Source organism: Vulpes lagopus, chromosome 10, assembly GCF_018345385.1.
Source record: "Vulpes lagopus strain Blue_001 chromosome 10, ASM1834538v1, whole genome shotgun sequence".
NCBI classification, from domain to species: domain Eukaryota; kingdom Metazoa; phylum Chordata; class Mammalia; order Carnivora; family Canidae; genus Vulpes; species Vulpes lagopus.
Genome location: NC_054833.1, coordinates 103,463,648 through 103,484,920, shown reverse-complemented (window position 1 = coordinate 103,484,920; position 21,273 = coordinate 103,463,648). Strand labels below are relative to the sequence as shown.

The following is a 21,273-nucleotide window of genomic DNA, read 5'->3' as shown; positions in this document are numbered from 1 at the left end:
GCCATGGCCCGCGCCGCCCCGCCGCGGCCCGCCGCCCCCGAGCGCCCCGGGCCCCGCCGCTGAGCGCCGCCGGGAGGCGCAGGCCCCGCCTCGGAGCGAGCGCCCCTGCCCTGCCCGCCCGGCCCGGCCCGCCGCGAGCATGGAGACGGCGGAGAAGGAGTGCGGCGCCCTGGGCGGGCTCTTCCAGGCCATCGTCAACGACATGAAGGTAACCGCGCGGCCGTGCGTGCCCTCGTCCGGCCGGGTCGGGGCCGGGGCCGGGTCGGGGCCGGGTCGGGGCCGGGTCGGGGCCGGGTCGGGGCCGGGGCCGGGGCGGGGCGGGCGGGGGCCGGGCGGGGCGGGGGTCCCGGCGCGGGGTCCCGGCGAGGCTGCTCCCGCGCGGCCGCTGCGCCCCGGCCCGGCGCCCCCGCCCCGCCCCCGCCCCGCACCCCCGCACCCCCGCACCCCCCGCACCCTCCCGCACCCTCCCGCACCCCCGCACCCCCCGCACCCTCCGCGCCCTCCCGCCCGCCGCCTCCCCGCGGCCCTGGGCCCGGACAATGCTGTCACCGCCGAAAGCCGGAAGAATAATAAAGCAGAGCCGTTGCCTCCTTCCCCGCCGGCCGCCCCCGTGTCCCAGGCCTCCGGCCTCACCTTGCGGGGAGGGAGACGTTGGGGTTCCCGGAGCCCCTCGGGACAGCCCGGCCGCCCGGCCCTCGGCACCACCCTCCCCGCATCCGCCCCACCACCTCGGTCCAGGTCCGGGCCGGAGCAGGCCGCCAACTCTTGGCCCACCACTGGCTCACTAGGAGGGGAAACTGAGGCCTGGGAATGGCTCAAGGTCACCAAGGAGATGGGCCGGGCTGGCCCTGACCTCAGCCGTCTCGCTGGTCTCGCTGGTCCGCCGAGGGAGATGCTCTCTGGGGAGAGGCCGGGGCTGGGCAGGGCTGGCCCAGGCTGACCAGGCAGGGAGGGCTTCCCGCTCCAGTGATAGGACCGGGCGGGACCGTTGCTGCTGCCCTTCCTGGGGGGAGGATTCTGGGGGCAGGGGAAGAAGTGGGCCCTCCGCGTGAACTCCTGAGCGCCCCCCACCCCGGCACACACTCCCAAGTACCCAACACCGTCCCACGGGGACATCACAGGCCCAGGAGGAGGCCCCGCGGTGCCCAGGCAGGCCCTTCCCGAGGCCCCCAGTGCTGCCAGGGGACAGCCCCGGGGGCAGCAGCCAGACCCCTGCCCCTGGAAGGGGCCCGAGGCCATGCCCACCTAGGACTTCAGGATTAGCGGCACATGGGCGTCCTCCGCCCCCATATAGGGTGCTCCCCTGAGACCTCCGTCCCTTGCCCCGTCTGAGCCCCTCAGGCAGCCGTCAGGAGTCCTGGCCCCTCCACCCTCAGCAGCCCCTCCCGTGCTGTGGACATCACAGCCCTGGTCGCGGGACTCCTTCCCAGGACCAGGCAGCCTCGAGCACCCTCCCCCAGCTACTCCCAGGGCTGGGACCTTCCTGCACCCTCCTCCCGCTGGCAGCCTCTCTGCTCACACTACGGGGAGCAGCAGCTTCTCTGTGTGGAGGACGGGGACAGGACTGTCCCCCCTCTCCAGGCAATTTGCAGGGAACTTTGAGAGCAGACAGAAGGAAGAGGGAGACATAGCGGGAGATTCAGGCAGGATTTTCTGACAACGTGGGGGTTTCACCCGGGGTGATGCCAAGGACCTATGACATACGCCTGTGTTCAGGACAGGGACAGAGCAGGGGACTGGGCCTGGAGGGTGATCACCTGGATTTGAGGGGCAGCTTCTGGCTGCAGTGATCTGAGCCGCAGAAGCAGCAGGGCTTCCCCAGACGGAGGGGGCTGAGCTGAGGAGCCTGAGCTTGCCCGTGAGGCCCGTGCACAGCGCATCCACTCGAGCAGGAGGGAGGCCTCCCTCAGCTACACCTGGAGGCCGGACGGGTGGGGGGAGGGCACCAGCCCAAGGTCGGGGCTCCCTGCCTCTGTGCCTTGTTGAACTCAGCCCAGATGCCCACCGGGGGCCAGGCCACCTGCTGAAGCCCAGAGAGGGCAAGGGCTTGCCCGAGATGGCGGGACCAGGCCAAGTGCCTTCAACGGAGTGAAGGAGGCCTCCCACTCAGCCCTGGCCCATCCAAAAAAGGGGGCTGTAAACTGTGCCTTCCTCCTGAAAGTGGGGAGGTGGCCCAGACATAGGCCCTGCTGCAGGGCAGGGGCGGGGGGCTTCTAGCGGAGAGGCAGGGATCGTGGGGTTAGCCAGCGTTAACTGAGCACTTACTGTGCACTGGGCACAGTGCTAAGTGCTTCCCACGCAGTGTCTCCTTCAGTCTCCCCTAGGACCCAGTGACGTGGGTGCAGCCCCCAGCCTGATGTGACAGGTGAGGAAACAGGCCCAGAAGGGGGCCTGTTCCAGGATTCCCCAGAAAGCCCTGTCCCTGGGATCCCATTGTGGGGTTGGTTGCTCACCCCCACAGCCCATGCCGGGACGACAACCGCCGCCAGGTCAGAGACAGTCTCCGAGGGCCTCCCCCTGGGTCCTGTGCCATCCACCTGAGCAACTCTGGTAACAGGCCCTGGGGATAGGGTGGGTGTTTCTCCCGTCTCTGTGCTCCTATCCCCTCCCCACTTGCTGCCCAGATGCTTATCTCTCTGTACCCCTGGAAGTAGGTGTGGTGAGCAGTCAGACATGGGATCAGATCTTGCCCCTGCCACTTGGTGGCCTTGAGCAAGTCAGTTAATCTCCCTGAGCCTCAGTCTCCTGACCTATAGAATGAGGGTGACGGGCATATTTATTTTATGGGGCTGTGCTAAAGACCCAACGTACTCACACAGAGAGACGGGCTTCGCACAGTGCCTGGCTACCACAGCCCCTTGGCCGGCAGCAGTCACTGCCACCAGTGGTGGTAAGCCAGTCTGAGAGCCTGCCAGCCAGCGCATGGCCAGGATGAGGGTAGGGGCCCAGGGGAACACAGGGACCTCCCCCCACCCCTGGACCCTGGCTGCTCCATCCCCTCCACCTCTCCATCTCCAGGGTCCTGAATGAGTGACCTACTGGTGGGGGTGGGCTCCCGGGCTTAGAGACTGGGGAGGAGGAAGACCTGGGCCTGGCCTCCCCCAGCCCTGTCTCGTCCCCTCCCTACCGGGAGCTGAGAGTATGAAGGTCTGGGATGCAGTGAGCCTAGAGGCTGGGGAAATGGACCTCAGCCTGAGGACTTTAATGGAGTAGGAACTTGTCTGTCCCCAGCTTCTCCTGGTCCCTTGTGCTCCGAGACTGCACAGAGGCTGCTCAGGGGCTGGGAAGGTGCTCTGGGTCAGGACACCTGCCCCCAGATCCCTGCATCTTCAGCATTGTCTTCCCCGGAGGTCTTAGCAGGGCTTCGGGGCTGAGATGTTGCAGTGATGTCAGGGTGCCACCTTTCAGAAGACTCTTTGGGGTGCCGAGATGAGGGTCAGCTCCTTGGGATTGCCAGGGACAACCCACCAGGCCCCTTTACCCTGAACTGCGTGCACATGGAGACAGCCCACCCACCACCTCTCCCATCCCGCTCCAGCCTGTGTGAACTCAAATATTTGCTTTCCCTGAGCGCTGGCTGGGCTGGGAGGGGAGGAAGTTTCTAAGGCTATCAGAAGCTGTCCTGTCTCCTTTCCACCCCTACAGGCTGTCCTCCGCTGGAGAGGCCATCTCAAACCTGCCCCTGGGTTCCAGTCTGGCAGAGCCTGCTTCTGGAGCCTCGAGGGCTGGGGTCTCTGCATTCTCTGTTTCCCCAGCAGCCCACACCACAGCCTGCATAGAAGGGAGGGTTAGAAGCCCTTTGGGGCTGGGACTTTACTGCCCTCTGGCTCCCCTTCAAGCTTCAAGGCCTCCACAGGGCGCTCAGGCGAGGGCTGAGGTTTCTCCAGGACCCAACCACCATGGAAGGACGCATTAGCCAGAAAAGCCCCTTGATCAGACTGGACAACTTGGTCGCCAAGAGCCCAGTCTCCCTACTAGGAAACCCCCTCCCAACTCAGAGCTTTGGGCCAGGCTGGGATAAAGGCCACACTGTGTCCCCAAGAGGGGAGGGGAGCCGGGGGTGGAGAAAGGTGGCTCTGTTGGCCGCACAAGGCCCCATTCAGCCTGGGGCCTGGCTCTCCCAGGCGGGCTGGCTGGGCCCTGCAGCAGTCACAGCCTCCCTGGGCCTGGGAGCCACTGCGGCTGGCCTGGGATGGATGGGTGGCCAGGCTGGCCGCAGCTTCCGGACCACAGGGTGGGGGCCCGCAGAGGCCCCGCTTGAGACCTGGCATGCCTGAGCCCTGCTGGTGGCACACCATGTCTCTGCCCTCGTGCCATGTGGACTACACCTATGTCAGGAGGGACACGGTTCCCCTCATGCGGCTCAGCCCAGAATCCCTGCTGGAACCCAAGGGAGCCCCCAGGAGACAGGACCTGCCATATACTGCTTCCACCTCCCCCAAGAGAGGGTGTGAACCAAAACAGTGGCCGCTATGGACAGTAGGCCAGGCTTCCTGACTGTCAGGGAGGGAGGGCTGAGCAAAGGCACCTGTTCCCAGGGCCCATGGCTCTGTCCTTGGGCCTCTGCAGCCCCAGAAGGCCCAGGAGCCTCTCTCCTGGGGGCAGGGCTGAGACCTCAGAAACTGCCCAGAATCTGGATACAGGCATGTGGGGAGCCCAGCGCAGGTGAAGCCTTACAGTCTCCATAATCTCATTACCTCTTCCATCTCCTCGGCAGAGCTCCTACCCCATCTGGGAGGACTTCAACTCCAAGGCCACGAAGCTGCATTCCCAGCTGAGGTGAGGCTGCTGAGGGCGCCCCCGTTGGGGAGGGGACGGGCAGAGGAGAGGACACCTCACCCACAGACCATCCCACTGTCCATCTCCCCAGGACCACTGTGCTGGCTGCTGTGGCCTTCTTGGATGCCTTCCAGAAAGTGGCAGACATGGCCACCAACACCCGAGGTGGGGAGGGGGCGTGGCTGGAGGTTGGGTAGGCCCCAGCTTGGGCGTGGAGGCTGCAAAGGCTGAGCCGAGTAGGAGCCACAGACAGGACACTGGGCCCAGAGTCGGGACCTTGAATTCTGTTCCCTAGTGGAATCGGCTGGTCGTGGAGAGAGTGAGCCTCTAGCACGAGTGGCATGCAAGCAGGAGTGTGAGAAGGGACCGGGATGTTAGTGGGGGTTCCGCTCTGGCTCCGCGGCCCGCTGCGCGCCCAGCCACAGGTCAGCGTCAGGGCAGGGCGTCCGCGCGGCTCCCCCGCACCACCTCTCCGAGCCCCTGTTGGCTTCGAGTTCAAGTAGCAAGGTCGGGCCCAGCTCCTCCGGGAGGTGAGAACCGGGTGGCGGGCGCTTCGCGCTCTCAGCCTGCCCCTGGGCCCCCGCGGGGTTCCCCGCACGGAGGCGCTGGGCCGGCCCCGGAACACCCGCAGCTGCACAGGCGGCCCGGCCCGCATAGGCAGGGCCTTGCCCCAGCGCAGAGGAGCCTCGCAAGTACTGAGAACCCATCCGATCCCCGATCCCCGATCCCCGATCCCCATCCCCGCGCGGATGCAAGGAGGAGGGAGGACGAGGATCGCGGCCGCGCCGAGCGCCCAGAGCTGGGGGCGGGGCGCGGGCTGCGGCTGCGGCTGCGAGGGCGGCCTTCGCGGGCCGGCGCGCCCCCTCGTGGCCGACGCCGGGACTGCAGATGCCCCGGCGGGCCCCTTCCCACGCTGCGCGCTTGCCTCGCCAGGGGCCACGCGGGACATTGGCTCGGCGCTCACGCGCATGTGCATGCGCCACCGCAGCATCGAGACCAAGCTGCGGCAGTTCACCAAGTGAGTGGGCGCGGCGGGCCGCAGGGGGTGGGCGCGGGGGCCGGGGACACCCGGTTGGTGGCCCTGACCCTCCCGTCCCGTCCCACCGCAGCGCGCTGCTGGAGAGCCTCATCAACCCGCTGCAAGAGCGCATCGAGGACTGGAAGAAGTCGGCCAACCAGCTGGACAAGGACCACGCGAAAGGTGGGCCCTGGGCTCGGGCGGCCTTACTGTCCCCGTCGTGCAGAGCCCCCCATCATAGCGCTCCTCTCTCACCCCGTGCACAGAGTACAAACGAGCCCGGCATGAGATCAAGAAAAAGTCTTCAGACACGCTGAAGCTGCAGAAGAAAGCACGCAAAGGTAGAGCCCACAGTGGCCCATGGAAGCGTAGCCCCACGGGGCCCTGCTCCACATACCCCACACCCCATGGGGCATCCCAGGGCATCATCCTGGCTGGAGGGGCCCTCTCCTGGACCCAGGACACTCCAACCCGCTGGGTGGGACAGAGGGAGCCTCCCTGCACCCCAGACCTGGCCCAGGCCCTCCCCTCTCAGGGAGGCAGCAGGAGGCCCAATAGGCCCAGGCACCCACACCCCTGCCCCAGGAGTGGCTCTTTCCATCCGGCTGTCTTTCACACATTCTTTCTTTCTCTGTCTCTCCTCCTCTCCTCCTCCCACATCCTTCCTGTAGAGCTACTTGGTAAGTCAAATGTCCATCCCTCCAGCTGCTCCTCCCGTCCTTGTCCCATTTGTCTGTCTCCCTCAGCTCAGGGCCATTGGAAGGAGCCTCTCCAAGCCAAGGAGGAGCGAGGAAGGCGGTCGGTCCAGCGAGGGAGGGGCCTGGGGCACAGTCCCCCTGGGGCCCTGGGGGCCCCTGGCCAGGGAAGAGTCCCAGGCCACTGCTGGGTCAGTCTGCCAGGCCAAGAGGGCTTGGACTGGGCGGGGGGGGTTTGGGGGGGCATAGGCCCTGGCTGCCCCGCTCCCACCAGGCCTGCCCAATCACCTGTCGCCTTCTTACTTCCTGTCTCACCATCTCTACATCATCCTCTTGCTTCTCTCTGTCTCTCTCGCTGCTTCTCTGTGTCGCCGTTGCTGTCCTTATGCATCACTCCCTGAGCTGAGTGGGAGCCCCCACCGAGACAGCCCCTTCCCCCCCCCGGGGGCCCAGCCCCTAGCTCTCCTGACCCCCATGCCCCTCAGTGGCCTGGCCCACAGCTGAGCCCCAGGCTCTACTTTGTCCAGCCCTCACCCTCTCCCTATACCCTGTCAGGTGAGGGGTTGCTGGTCCATGGGCAGTGAGGGTATCCTGAGGGTGGAAGGCTCAGCTGAGGAGGCCCCTGCTGGACTCACCTGAGCACACCTGCTCCCAGGTCCCAGGTGGCTTTGCAGCTTTGGTGTCTTTCCTGTGTGTGTGTGTGTGTGTCTGTCTATCCTCTCTGCCTGCTCTGGGACCAGCCCCTGCACAAGCCCCAGAGTCCTGGCCGCCCTCCCCGGTCCCCAGCCCCACGGCCAGGGACGGCACCTCAGGCCCGGAGCCAGGCTGGCATCCCCAGCGCGGCCTCTCCTCCCAACCCTTCCAGGGAAAGGAGACCTGCAGCCACAGCTGGACAGCGCCCTGCAGGACGTCAACGACATGTACCTGCTGCTGGAGGAAACAGAGAAGCAGGCGGTGCGCCGGGCCCTGATCGAGGAGCGCGGGCGCTTCTGCACCTTCATCACTTTCCTGCAGCCTGTGGTGGTGGGTCCCTCAAAGTCAGGTGTTCTGAGCAGCCCCACGGTTGTGCTAGTGGGAGGGTCTCCAAGAATCTCAGGAAATCCCAAGAATCAGAATTTGGGGACCACTGGTGGGGGTTCTGGGTGACTCAGAGGCCCCAGCCACTTGGCCGGACCCAGGGCTGACCACTTGAGCTCCGAGAAAGGCCACTTCTCAGTGATAGGTAGCTGGGTCCACGTGCTCATAGCCCACAGACAGGTCTCGTAGCCCATGATGCACTCATTTGGTCTGGACAGATGGTCACACTAGCCCCAGAGTGTCCAGTTCCAACCTCTGCCAGACCCAAGCAGTGGTGGGTGAGAGAGGAGAGGCTAGGGGAGGCCCATTCCTCCGGGGGCAGGGGGACAGGGGCTGGGCCAGTGGGCCTCACCTGCTGCTTCCTCAGAACGGCGAGCTGACCATGCTGGGAGAGATCACCCACCTGCAGGGCATCATCGATGACCTAGTGGTGCTGACCGCGGAACCACACAAGCTGCCCCCCGCCAGCGAGCAGGTATCGTCCTGGAGCTAGGGCCGTGGAGGGGGCAGCTTGCCATTGGCTGGGGACAGTGGAGGAAAAAAGAGGACAGAGGACCAGACATGTCCCCAGACATGCTGTGGGACACCCAGGAGCACCTGCCCAGGTGAGGGTGGGGGCCTCAATCTGAGAGCACATGGGCAGAGGTCCCGTGGGGCTTTACCCCACCTCTGCCCCCAGGCTCCACCCCAGTGAGCCCCAGACCTGGTGATGCCTGCTAGTCATCCACACCCAGAACCTGTCCCCTCCCCTAGACTCAGGCACACAGGCCACCCTGCTCGGCTCAGCACTGTGCGCCCACTGCACTAGGGTCAGTTCCACCCAACAGGCCCGGGGCGTCGCCCTCGCTAGGCCCTTCCCGTGTACCCAGCCCTCTGCTGAGCACTTTCCGCGGCCATCCCAGTGAACCACCCCGTGGCCTACAAGACAGGACGACTCGCTGTACTTCACGGGAGAAAGCAGGTTCAGTGCGGTTCCAGGAACTTGCCCAAGGGGCTCAACAGTGCCAGGATTTGACTCTCATGATCACTGTCTTGGCTCCCCTGCCAGTGAGTCCCCAGGGACACTGGTTCTCCCATATCCCCTGCCTGGCCCAGGAGGGGACAGCATCCTTGAGAAGCCGAGAGGGAGGAGTCTCCCCTGATGCTCCACCCTCACCCCCACCTTCAGACTCCCCTGCAAGGTATCCTGGGGCTTGGCTCTCATTAGGGAAGAGAGTGGGGGGCCTCTGGCCCTACCAGTCCTCTGTGGGGTCCCCCAGAAAACGATAAGGCACTCTGCAGAGCAGGGCCGCCTCTCATGACCCCCACCCTCGTCCCTCTCCAGGTGATCAAAGACCTGAAGGGCTCAGACTATAGCTGGTCCTACCAGACCCCCCCGTCGTCGCCCAGCGGCTCTGGCTCACGGAAGTCCAGCATGTGCAGGTCAGTGCGGGGTTGACGGAGGCGGAGGAGGCAGGGGGACCCTAGGGGGGATGGGGAAGCTCCCAGCCAAGCTGCATTGAGAATTGCTTCAGGGCCCCAGGATTCACACAACTACGTCACGGAGGAATTTGCCAGTGTAGAGGACACGTACCCCCATCTCCAGGCTGCTGCCAGCACAGGCATGTGGTAGCAGGAAGCGGGCAGGAGCAGCTTCATTTAGGGAGCAGTCACTGTGTGCCAGTTGCCACACTAAATGCTTTATGCCTTTTCTTCATTGAATCCTCACCCCACCATGGTCTCCGTTTCACTGAAGGGGAAATTGAGGCCCGGGGTCCCAGCATTTCACTCTCCGGCTCTGCCCAATCCAGCAAAGTCAGTACAGGTGGAGGACAGTAAGGACTTAAGACACAGGAGGGAGGGGCACAGACACTTCTGGGAACATGTGCTGAGGCCACAAGGAAAGGGACACTCCAGCCTGGCTGGTTTCCAGCCGATGCCTCAGGCTGAACCCTGGCCCCGGAGTCTCATTCAGTCACCGCCCAGCCCCAGGATCAGGGAGGCCTCCAGGGCTGGCATCAGGGCAGGATTTGGAGGAGACATTTAAGATTCAAGGTTCCTTGGGCAAGAGGGCAGTGAGCACAGGGCGAGTTCCCCCCCTATTGGGGGAGGCTCCTCTGTCCCAGGTTCCCTTTCCCCAGAACCACCTCCGGCTGGGCATCTGGGCACAAGAGGTAAGCCAGGCACCGCCATCAACAGCTCCTGTAGAGGGAGGAGGGCTAGGATTTGTTGGACGACCGGGTAGGTGTCCATCACAGCAGGGAGGGCTGTAGAGGACACCTGTGACCAAGGGTGGTGGCTGAGTAGCTTCAGGATCATGTTCAAAAGGAAGGCAGCCTTCGTTGCCCGAGAGTGAAGTGGTTGCACAGAGGACGTGAGCTACGGAGGACTTGACACACTGAAGGGGGGCGGAGGGGGTGAGGACAGTGGTGGGTCCAGGACCCACACAAACCATCACCACATCCTAGGTATCCAGTTAGGGTTTGACGGCAAAGATCAGACTTTGCGGAGGCAGTCCAGAAACAGTCAGACCTGTGTTAGGTTCTAGCCCACCTGGGACAAGCTTTGACACTTAGGGACTCAGTTTCCCCATCACCAACATAAGGCCTACTGTTCTTAATGGCAAAGTAGGAAGCAAAGTGACTGCTCGGCCCTGAGAATGCCCTGGAATTCTGGGGTGCTCTGAGGGCAGGTACTGGGCCAGCTCTTGGGGGCTGTTCCCTGCCAGGGCCCCACCCCCATCCCACAACCCAACTCTTCTGTGGCACCTAAATCTCAGGACTTGTAGTCTGACTTTATCTTTTCCTTCCTTTGCCCCTCACCTCTTTCTTCCACCCTTGTCTGTCACCCTCCCCTCCATACACACCCTTGTGTCTCCCTGTACCCCTGTATCTGGCTGCTGTACCCCCTCCCTCGCTCCCCCCAGTGCCCCCAGCAGCGGTAGCAGTGCCAAGGGTGGCGGAGCCCCATGGCCCGGGGGTGCCCAAACATACTCACCCAGTTCCACCTGTCGCTACCGCAGCCTGGCACAGCCAGCCACCGCCGCCGCCCGCCTCTCCAGCGTCTCCTCCCACGACTCTGGCTTCGTCTCCCAGGATGCCACCTACTCCAAGCCCCCCTCACCAATGCCTTCAGACATCACCAGCCAGGTGAGGAGGCATCTGCAGGGCCTGGAGGTCCCCAGGACCACCTCACTGGGGACCACCCTGGCTGAGGAGAGGTGAAGGTTTTAGAGTGGCCAGCATCTGCCTCAGCAGTGTCAGCAGGGGGCTTCTGTGGCTCCCCTTCCTCACCATTCCCTGGTTCCTTACCTACTGCCTTCTCCCAGCGGGGGGAGCCCCGAGGGGACAGCTTAGTAGCTCTGATCCTTTGTGACTCTCCTCCCACATAGGCTTACTGTGATGGGGTGGCTGGCCATGGGAGGCATCCCCGGGAGCCCCAGGACATCCTCCTGCTTCTGTACACTTGGGCCAGCTCATGCTGAGCCCAGAGACTGGCCCGTGAACCTCCTCAGATGCAGGCGCAGATCCTCCAGCCTCAGTGAAATGGGCAAACAGAGGGAGCCCAGTAGAAGGCAAAGGGAAGTCGAGCCACCTGCCCAGGAGGCTATCCTGAGGGTGTCAGGAGCGACTGCATTAGGATCCAGCCTGCTATTCCTCCCCACCAGGGCTAGTACCCCATTTGGGCTGGGTATTTTATCTTCTCCTGGTTTTTTTGCTCAAGGATGTCCCCATTACACTTCTAGTCTCTCTCCCTGTGCTGGCTCATTCCCATCAGTATACACACAAGCTCTAGTATCATGGATCTTACTTTTGTTTTTATTTTATTTATTCATGAGAGGCACAGAGAGAGAGGCAAAAACACAGACAACGGGAGAAGCAGGCTCCCTGCATGGAGCCGGATGTGGGACTGATCCCCAGCCCCAGATCACACCCTGAGCCAAAGGCAGACGCTCAACCGCTGAGCCACCCAGGCGTCCTGTATCATGCATCTTAAAAGCCCTCCCTTCTGACTATAAGAGAAAGGAGGGAAACTGAGTGGGGAAAAATTAGAGAGGAAGACAAACCACGAGAGACTCCTAACTCTGGGAAACAAACAAAGGGTTGCCGAAGGGGAGGGTGCCGAGGGTGGAGGGGGTGACTGGGTGTGGGCACTAAGGAGGGCACTTGATGGGATGAGCACTGGGATGATACTTTATGTTGGCAAGTTGAATTTAAATTTTTAAAAAGGAAAAAAAAAAAAAGCCCTCCCTTCCTCCCAGGTTATCCTCCAGCCACCTAGTATCCTTCACAACAGAACTTCTTAAAAGATTTTTCCACACTAAACATCTCCGCCTCATTTCCCATTGACTCCTATCTGCTTCACCTATCTTATGACTGAAAATTTTTAGATTTGTTCATTTCTCCCATATAGTTCTATCCATGCTTGCTGTATATATTTTGAGACTGTTTTATTAAATGCATACAAGTTTAAAATGTCAGCTTTTCATAGCGGATTGAATCTTCTAACATGATGTAGTTGATCCTCTGTTCCTTATAATGCTTTCTATCTTAAAGTCTGTTTTATGTTACTACAGCTATTTCAGCTGTGTTCTGTTCAAGATTTATATTACCATTTCCCACTTCTTTGCTCTTAAACTCACTATATTTGTATGTTTTAGATGAGTCTCTTATAAACAACAGATGTCCAGATTTTCTCTTATCCAGTCTGACAATCTCTATCTTTTAATCCGTATTCTTAGTCCACTTATATTTATTACGATTACGGACTTATTTGGACTTCTTCTGTCTTTTTATTCATTCTGCTTTTTCTGTGCCTCTTTTGTCTCTTCCCTTGCCATTCGATTGTTTTCTTCTTCCCGTTCATTCCTCCCTACTAGATTATAAATCGTATTCTATTTCTTTTCTTTTACAGGGTACTTTGAAATTTTACCATGCATCCTTACACAGGCTCACCTTCTGAATAATTCAAAAACATTAATAAATATTTTAACTTAGCCACTCACTTCCTCCCAACTTATAAGCTATTATACGTTATCTCTACTTTTTTGGTAACACTCACAAATGACACTTTTCTTCTTAATTTCACTATCATTTCCTACACATAGCATTTGTCTAGATTTATCCATATGTTTACACATTTTTTTTGTTCATCATTTTTTCTTGCACCTCAAATCTTCCTTCTTTCTGAAATATATCCTTTAGAAATTCTTTTTTTTTAACTTTATTTTTTTTAAGATTTTTTAAATTTATTTATTCGTAGAGACACAGAGAGAGAGAGAAGAGAGAGGCAGAGACACAGGCAGAGGGAGAAGCAGGCTCCACGCAGGGAGCCCGACGTGGGTCTCGATCCCGGGCCTCCAGGATCACACCCCAGGCTGCAGGCGGCACTAAACCGCTGCACCACAGGGGCTGCCCTGGAAGGTCTATTAGAATAGATCTGTAGGGCAGCCCTGGGTGGCTCAGCGGTTTAGCGCTGCCTTCCGCCCGGGGCCTGATCCTGGAGACCTGGGATCGATTCCCACATCCAGCCCCCTGCATGGAGCCTGCTTCTCCCTCTGCCTGTGTCTCTGCCTCTCTCTCTCTCTCTCTCTCTCTCTCTCTCTCTCATGAATAAATAAATCTTAAAAAAAAAAAAAAACAGATCTGTAGTAGTAAATTCTTGGTTTTTGTTTATCTGTAAACATGTTTCATTTTGTTATCTTTCTTGAAAGTTTGGCCAAGGACACAATTCTGAGATGACAGTCATTCCCTCTCCAGACTTTGAAGGTATTTTTCCACTGTGTTCTCACTTCCGTTGTCGGTTGAGAGGTCTGCCGTCCGCCAGATTTTGTTGCCCTTCATGAGTGAGCTTACTTTGCTCCCTGATCACTTTTAAGATCTTGGCTCTTCAGTTTGTGTCTAGTTGCAGATTTGTTTTTAGCCTCATTTGATATGTTTATATTCCTATATCTGTGTATTCATGTCTTTCACATGTTCTGGAAATTTTCAGGCATTATTTCTGTATTCCTACATTCGTCCTTTCTATTCTTTCCCTCTGAGATTCCAATTCCGTGTGTTATCAGACCTCCTCATTTATCCTTCTGTGTCTTCTCTTAATTCTCACAGTTTCCATCCCCTCACTTCTCTGTACAATGTTCTGGATCATTTATTCAGGTCTGTCTTCCAGTTTCCTTTTCTGTCTGTTAACAGCAATTTAACCTCTCCATTGAGGCTCGTTTCTAACTTGTTATTTTAAAGTAATTTCGGAAAAAAAAATAAAATAAAATAAAGTAATTTCGGACTTGTAGACAAGTTGCAAAAAGTACAGAATTCCCACTGGCTGCTCCCAAACCTCCCCTAATGTTAACCCCTTATGTAGCTACCAAACCAGGAACAAACACCGGCATGTGTGGATAGTCTTTTTTCAAATTTTGCCAGTTTTCTCACTAACTTCCCTCTTCTGATCCAGGAGTGCAGGATCCAGGGCTGGACCCCAGGTCACCTTTAGTTGTTATATCTCTTTCAGCTTCTCCAATCTGTAGTGATTCTTCAGTCCTTCTTTCATGACTTTGATGCTCTTGAAGACTACCAATCAGGTATCTTGTAGAACATTTCGCAGTTTGGGTATGTCTAGTGTCTTCCCATAATTAGATTGAGGTCATGGATTTCTGACAAGAATACCACAACGACATCATATTGTTCCTCATCCTCACCAACCCCGGGTATTTTGCATCTTTTTCATTTTAGCCATTCTAGAGGGTGGATAGTGGTAGTGCCCTGTATTTTTTTAATTTGCACTTCCCTAACGAGGAATGAGGTTGAACATCTGTTCATACTTCTGAAGGCCACTGGGCTGTCCTCTTTTATGAAGGACCTATTCAAATTTCTGCCCATTTTCTACTGGGTTGTTTGCTTCCTGATTCTGAGAACTTCTTATATTTTATGGATACAACTACTTCATCTGAGATCTTCTCTGTTTCTGTGGGTTCCCTTTTTACTCTCTTAATGGATTTCTTAATGATCTAAAATTCTTAATTTTAGTGGACGTCGTTTGTCCAGTTTATTCATTTTTTTTAATCGTGCTCTTTTTGGCCTGAGATATATTTGTCTACTCCAAGGTCACAAAGATATTTTCCTCAAAAAGCCTTTTTACCTTTTTCATTTAGATGTGCAGCTCATCAGGAACTGATTGTGTGCGCGTGCATGTGTACACGTGCACATGTGTGATTTGAAGTAGGGGTTGTTATTCCACACAGATATCTAATTGGTGATTTATTGAAAAGACCATCTTTCCCCTCTTGCACTACAGTGTTGCCTCAGTTATAAATCAGGTGTTATCTACATGCCTGTAGCTATTTTTGGAGATTGTATTCTGTTCTGCTGCTTAACTTGTGTTCTCATACCAATACTATACCGCCTTAATATGTAACTATACAAAACTTTGATATGTGGTAACAAAAGTTTTCCATCTTTGTTATTCTTCAGTATCACCTTGTCTACTTTTGGCCCTTAGAAATTCCTTGATTTTTAATGTCTGCTTGTCAGTTTCCATAAAAAAAAAAAAAAAAAACAGTAACAGCAACTCCTGGGGTTTTGACTAGGGATTGCTCACATCTCTCCATTTATTTCGGCTTTTCCTTCTCTTGGTAATGTTTTGTAGTTTGCATGTAAAGATCTTGCACATCTATCATTGGTATTTTTTTCCTGAGTATTTGATGTTTATTGGTGGTTTTATTTATTTATTTATTTATTTGAGAAAGAGGGAGTGAGCAGGGGGAGGCACAGAGAGAGAGGGAAAAGTAGACTCCATGCTGAGCTTGGAGCCCAACGTGGGGCTTGACCCACAACTCTGAGATCTTAACCTGAGCTGAAATCAAGAGTCAGATGTCCAACCAACTGAGCCAACCAGGCACCTCTATTGATGCTATTTTAAATTCTATTGGCTTTTGAGGAGGTATTTTGTTTCTTGGCTGCTGGAAATTTGATTTTTTTTCTTTGGTATATTGACCTTACACTCACATTTATTAAAACCACTTATTTCTAATACTTGTAGATTCTTTTGAGTATTCTGTATATGTGACAGTCCTATCTTTTATAAGTAATGACCACTTTTTCTTCCTTTCCAATCCTTTTGCTTTCTGCTACTTTTTCTCGCCTTACCGCCCTGCTAGGATTTTCAGTACCGAGCAGAAATGGTGATCATGGGCATCCTTATCTTTTTCCCCACTCTCAGAGGGAAATACATTGATATTTTTGTAGATATTCCTTATTATCAGACTAAGGAAGCTCTTTTCTATCCCTAGTTTGTTTGTTCATGAACTAACTTTGAATTTTTCCACTGAGTGTTCCAAATGCTTTTCCATTGTTTTTTGTTGGCTTTAACAATTATATTGGTAAAAATCCAAATTTTCATGTTTCATCTGAATCCTCGCCTATGGTACTTTGTTTCCTTTTATTTTGGTGATCTTGGTTCATCATAAACTGTAAAAAAAAAAATATGGGGGTCTAAATTAAGGAGAATATGGAGAATTTGGCAGGGCAGACATGCTACTAATAATGGATCCTTTCCAGGTACCCTTGGCTTAGTCCGGGCCATCACAGGGCAAGCCCCCCACGTTGCCCCTTGCCCAGTCTCCCAACCACTGTCCCGCACTCATTGTGTGCCCCAGGAAGCCTTCATGGCCCTGTGTCTACCCTGGCTGCTTTTGTCTTCATTCCTCTGTCTTCTTTTGAGTTGGGGGCTTCCCAGGCCACCTACTACCCGGAGCAGGAGTCTCCCCTGCACACTTGGTAGACTCAAAAATGATCTTCTCCCCCCACCATTCTGTGAAACGGTTCTCGAGGTCTCCAGGGATGCCTCTTTGCCCTCATCTGAAGGATCCCCCATAACATCAGCACCACTAACTGTCCCTCCTCCACATGGTAGGTCCTTCCAAGTTCTGTGACATCATCTGCTTGTGGTTTTCTTCCCACTTCTCTGGCAGCTACTTGTTCCTCTCCTTTGCTGGACCTTCCTTTTCTTCTCAGCCGCTGAGCATGGGCATGCCTGAGGTCTTGAACCTTCTAACTGCCCTTGTTGCTGAAGTGACCTTACTCTGTCGCATGGCTGTTAATCGGTGGCTCCAACCTTGTCTTCTCCCTAAACTCCAGACATGTAAATGCGGTTACCTAATCACAATCTGTGTGTAGATACCTACCAGGGAGCTCAGGATGGAACTCTGGGCTCTTTCCTTCCCGCAAGCCGGCCCTTCTGACATGACAGGGACACTGTCAACCCCGCTGCCCTCCCTAGTGTCTTTCCCTTGCCCACCACATCCAGGCCGTCAGCCTGCGAGTCCTGCCATTCAGCCTCACAACCTGTGGCTCCTGGGCCAGGCCACGGGGTTGGTCGGTGCCCGTGGCGTGCGCTCGGGGTGCTGAGGTCTGCTGCAGATGCTCGCAGGGTGGCGGGTGGGGCACCAAAGCGGAACGCCGTGCTGCATGCCGGTGCTGTGACCAGCTCTGTTCTCTCCTCTCCTCGTGGCCTCCCCGCCCGCCCCCGCATGGCAGAAGTCCTCCAGCTCCGCGTCCTCAGAGGCCTCGGAAACCTGCCAGTCCGTTAGCGAGTGCAGCTCCCCCACTTCGGTCAGTGCTCCCGCCTGTGTGGGATGCAGGGAGGGCCCAGGGTCTACCCCGGGGGGTGCACACAGTGCCTGCTCCCCCAGGAGGAGCTGCCTGGGCACACCTGCAGCCATTCCCAACACCATCTTTCCCTCCCAGACGTGCCTTCCTACCCTGGGCCTGGAGGGACTGAGAGGTCATGGCGTCCTCCATTCTCTGCCCTTGGCCACGATCATGAGCCTGAGGCCCCGTGTGGGTCTGAAAACCCTGAACCTCAACTGTAATGAGGGGATCCTTCACCGAGGACGCAGGGCCAAGGGCCCCCTGACCTGTCTGCCACACCTTGCAGGACTGGGCCAAGGCAGGCCCCCACGAACAGCCCTCAGGCACCAGCCTGCAGCGGAGGAAGGACCGGGCCGAGCACCCCCGAGACACAGAGCCAGGCCTGGCCAGCGGGGGCACCCTGGGCCCCAGTGGGGAGGAGGCCCCACGACCCCGCATGTCCCCTGCCACGATCGCAGCCAAGGTAGGTGCCCGCTCCCCTGGTGGCCCAGCCCGGGGCCCCACCTTCACTCCCAGGGAAGTGGTCTCAGGCCGGCCCCTGTCCACCCGGCAGGAGCCCCCCGGAATCTGGGCTGAGGGGGGGCAGCCGGGAGCCGGCTTCAGCCTGCAGTCTTCCCACCCCCAGCACGGTGAGGAGGTGTCCCCGGCAGCCAGCGACCTGGCCATGGTGCTGACCCGCGGCCTGAGCCTGGAGCACCAGAAGAGCAGCCGGGACTCGCTGCAGTATTCCAGCGGCTACAGCACGCAGACCACCACGCCGTCGTGCTCTGAGGACACCATCCCCTCCCAAGGTAGGCCCTGGGGCCGGGGCCGGGCCGGGTCACCGGGCCTTCGCGGCCCCGGCCCTGGCCCACCGCCTCCCGTGCCCTCAGGCTCCGACTATGACTGCTACTCCGTGAACGGAGACGCGGACGGCGAGGGCCCGGCCGAGTTCGACAAGTCCTCCACCATCCCCCGCAATAGCAACATCGCCCAGAACTACCGCCGCCTGATCCAGACCAAGCGGCCGGCCTCCACGGCGGGGCTGCCCAGCGCCTCGGGCGCACCCCCCGGCGTGGCCACCATCCGCCGCACGCCGTCCACCAAGCCCGCCGTGCGCCGCGCGCTCTCCAGCGCCGGCCCCATCCCCATCCGGCCGCCCATCGTGCCCGTGAAGACGCCCACGGTGCCCGACTCCCCCGGCTACTCGGGGCCCACGCGGGCGGGCAGCGAGGAGTGCGTCTTCTACAGCGACGAGGCCGCCTCGCCCCTGGCGCCGGACCTGGCCAAGGCCTCGCCCAAGAGGCTGAGCCTGCCCAACACGGCCTGGGCCAGCCCGGCCCCCGAGGCGGCCGGCTACGCCGGGCTGGCGGGGGACGACGACGAGCAGCAGCAGCAGCTGGCCGCCAACCGGCACAGCCTGGTGGAGAAGCTCGGGGAGCTGGTGGCGGGCGCCCACGCCCTGGGCGAGGGCCAGTTCCCCTTCCCCTCGGCCCTGGCCGCCCCCGCCGAGGAGACGCCCAGCCCGCCCCCCGCCGCCGCCGGTGACCCCCCCGCCGAAGACATGCTGGTGGCCATCCGCCGCGGGGTGCGGCTCCGCAGGACCGTCACCAACGACAGGTCGGCGCCGCGCATCTTGTGATGGCGCCACCCTCCCGCCCTCTGGCCCCTGGAGAGGCCGGTGGCCTGGCTGGTGAACAGCAGAGGCTCAGAGCGAAGGCACAGCGTGGAGAGCAGACCCAGGCAAGCTTTCGGTTTTTTGTTTTTTAAGTCACATGAGGCAAAGCCACTGGATGGAAAGACACGTGTCTTGGATTTCAGTACTTAAACGGGAAGTGACTTCTTTAACACAGCTCGCCAGCTCTGAGCCTACAGGCCTTGAACTGGATTCGGAGCCTGTTTTTTACGTCTCTTGCCTGCTCTGCCCTCCTCTTCCTCTTCCAAGGCCCTGCCTCTCCCTGTCTCAGTGCGCCCCGGTCTGGGCCCTAGGGCCGCAGCTTAGGCGACCAGGCCCAGCTTCTCCTGAATGCCAGCCGCCCCCCCCCGCCCCCCGCCCCTGGCCGGGCTCCTCTGTCCTCCCTTCTCTCCTCTCCCAGGCTCCCCTCAGTCAGGGAGGCAGGCTGTCTGTGGAGGGGCCAGGCGCCCAGTCGGGCCAAGGTGTCAGATTTGACTGAAGCTACATAAAATGGCATTTGGGTGGGGAGCACAGATTGAGGTGGGAAGGTCCACCCTGCTGTGGGGGGAACGCGGCCCACAGGCCCAGGCCCCAAGTTAAATCCTGGGGAACTGTGTGGAGGAGGCCATGGACGCTGAAGTGCGTGGCTGAGGTTGAGAGCAGGGCAGTGGGGAGGGATCCAGAGGCCTGACAGTCATCTGGCCAGCCCTCCGGGAGCTGCTTTCAGATGAGACTGTAACTCTGGTGGCACTTTGGTCACGGTTTCGGCCACCTTTGGGGGTAGGGGCTGGAGCTGTAGAGGGTATGGGGGGTTATTTTATGAATATAATAATAAAATAGAGCTGACTGGACAAGGACTATGTGTGGGGACAGGGTGGACAGTACAGGGTGTCCGAGAGTGCCTGAGGGAGAAGGGGTCCTCACAGTGGCCCGGTGGGCCCATGGCCGGAGGAGGAGGGCCAAATTGGCTTCCCCAAAGCCAGGGGGTAGTTGTTTTTTCCTCCAGTTTCTGGAGCAAAGCCAAAATAAGGTTGGGGAGGGCCAAGGTGCGGCCTCCAGCACGACCGCTTGGATGGGGGTGAGGTGTGATCCGGGGAGATTGGCTTTGACTCTCTGTTGCCAGAGGAGATGCCATCCCGGCGCAGTCCCCCCGGCCTCCAGTCCTGTGCTGGCGGTGGGTGCAGGGTGGGGGTGCCCTCCCCTCCATTTACCGAGTCCCACCAACTCTAAGCAGCAGGTAGAAGCAGGTGAGTCTAGGGCGAGTGGAGGGCTTCCTGTTGTCCTGCAGGCCAGCAGAGAGGGTGGCCGGGCTCGGAGGGCAGCAGGACCACAGGGCAGGGGCCCCCCGGGGTCAGGAGAGCGGGCTTTTCCTGGTCTGGATGGGGTGGGGTTGGGTCTGAGTCAGCGCCAGGCTGGAGCTCCTGGTAGTTCTGCAGGGAACTGGGATCCAAGCAAGGCGGCCAGGCAGGTCTGGGGAACCAAGGATGCTCCTGAGTGGATGGAGCCCCCCGGGCTCCCCAAGCACAGATGGAGAATGGTTTCTGTAAGTTGCTAGGTCTGAGAACAGCCTTGCTGAATGCTCAGACCAACCTGAGAGCCCGGGTTAGGGCACCTGGAGAGAGGGCCCAGGTGCGGGAAGGCCTGGAGCGCCAGGAGAGCAGGTGGCCGGTGTAAGGAGCCGCGGGGGTGTGGGGGGTTTGCACTGCCCCTCCCCGAAGGGCTGTGCTGGTCTTTACCCCGGTGGGCTGAGGGAGGAAGATACAGGATGTGTGATGTGAGCAGGGTAAGGAGCGGTGGGGGGTAGGGTGGGGGGGTGGCTTGGGAGGCCCGAGGAGGGGCCCCCAGGCTCATGCCTCCTCCCCTCCAAGCCACCCCAGGGTGTACATAACTCCTCCATCCCCCTGACCACCTATCTCCCAGTTAGTGACCACCTCTTAGGCCCACCCCCTTGGGATCCGAGCCAACCATCCCACATCACAAACTTTGGTTTGGGGGACTTCTTTACGTTTTTGTTTTTTGTTTTTTTTTTTCATTTTTGTACAGAGAAATATTCTTTTCAAAAGCGTCTTTTGACTGAAGTAACTTTTCTGGTGCTGTTAACTTGTTCCTTTTTTTTAATTTATTTCCCCACCCGAGTCTCCCCTCTTGGCTCCTACTCACCCTTTCTTCCCTCCACCCCTCCCCACCCAGCCCCATCCCATCTGACCCATTTTGTTTCTTTTCTTTCTGTCCGTTTTTTGGATAAATGATCCTCTCCTCCCTGCCCCTCCACCCCGCCCTCCTCTCGATTTAAATAGTCACTGCTACAAGTAACAAATGCACTGTGAAGATTCCAGTATTAATAAAGTTGTACTGTAATTAACACCCTTGCCTCCGCCTGGCTTCCTCCGGGGCTGCTCCCCAGCCCCCTGCGGCAGCCCCGGCGCC

At 58.4% G+C, this 21,273-nt stretch overlaps 1 protein-coding gene across 6 annotated transcripts; it reads left to right on the top strand.

Moving 5' to 3' along the window:
* The first annotated feature begins 25 nt into the window (after positions 1-25).
* Positions 26-21,210, top strand: MTSS2 (MTSS I-BAR domain containing 2). 6 transcript variants are annotated; one of them, XM_041772484.1, is made up of 15 exons: positions 27-208; positions 4,718-4,779; positions 4,871-4,944; positions 5,713-5,797; positions 5,889-5,980; positions 6,064-6,138; positions 6,469-6,477; positions 7,358-7,515; positions 7,937-8,044; positions 8,894-8,991; positions 10,571-10,697; positions 17,079-17,153; positions 17,479-17,655; positions 17,818-17,983; positions 18,065-21,210. In XM_041772484.1, the coding sequence occupies exons 1-15, from the start codon at positions 140-142 to the stop codon at positions 18,811-18,813; spliced, it is 2,124 nt and encodes a 707-aa protein (XP_041628418.1). In that variant the 5' UTR covers positions 27-139; the 3' UTR covers positions 18,814-21,210. The 6 variants fall into 6 exon arrangements, with proteins under 6 accessions (XP_041628415.1, XP_041628416.1, XP_041628417.1 ...); XM_041772480.1 differs by having other exon boundaries at positions 10,475-10,697; XM_041772481.1 differs by lacking the exon at positions 6,469-6,477 and having other exon boundaries at positions 26-208; positions 10,475-10,697.
* The last annotated feature ends 63 nt before the right edge of the window (positions 21,211-21,273 follow it).

Coding starts and splice junctions, on each gene's coding strand:
- MTSS2 (XM_041772480.1), top strand. CDS start 140: ATGGAGACGGCGGAGAAGGAGTGCGGCGCCCTGGGCGGGCTCTTCCAG. Junction 5,798..5,888: donor AAGCTGCGGCAGTTCACCAA/GTGAGTGGGCGC, acceptor GTCCCACCGCAG/CGCGCTGCTGGAGAGCCTCA. Junction 8,045..8,893: donor TGCCCCCCGCCAGCGAGCAG/GTATCGTCCTGG, acceptor GTCCCTCTCCAG/GTGATCAAAGACCTGAAGGG.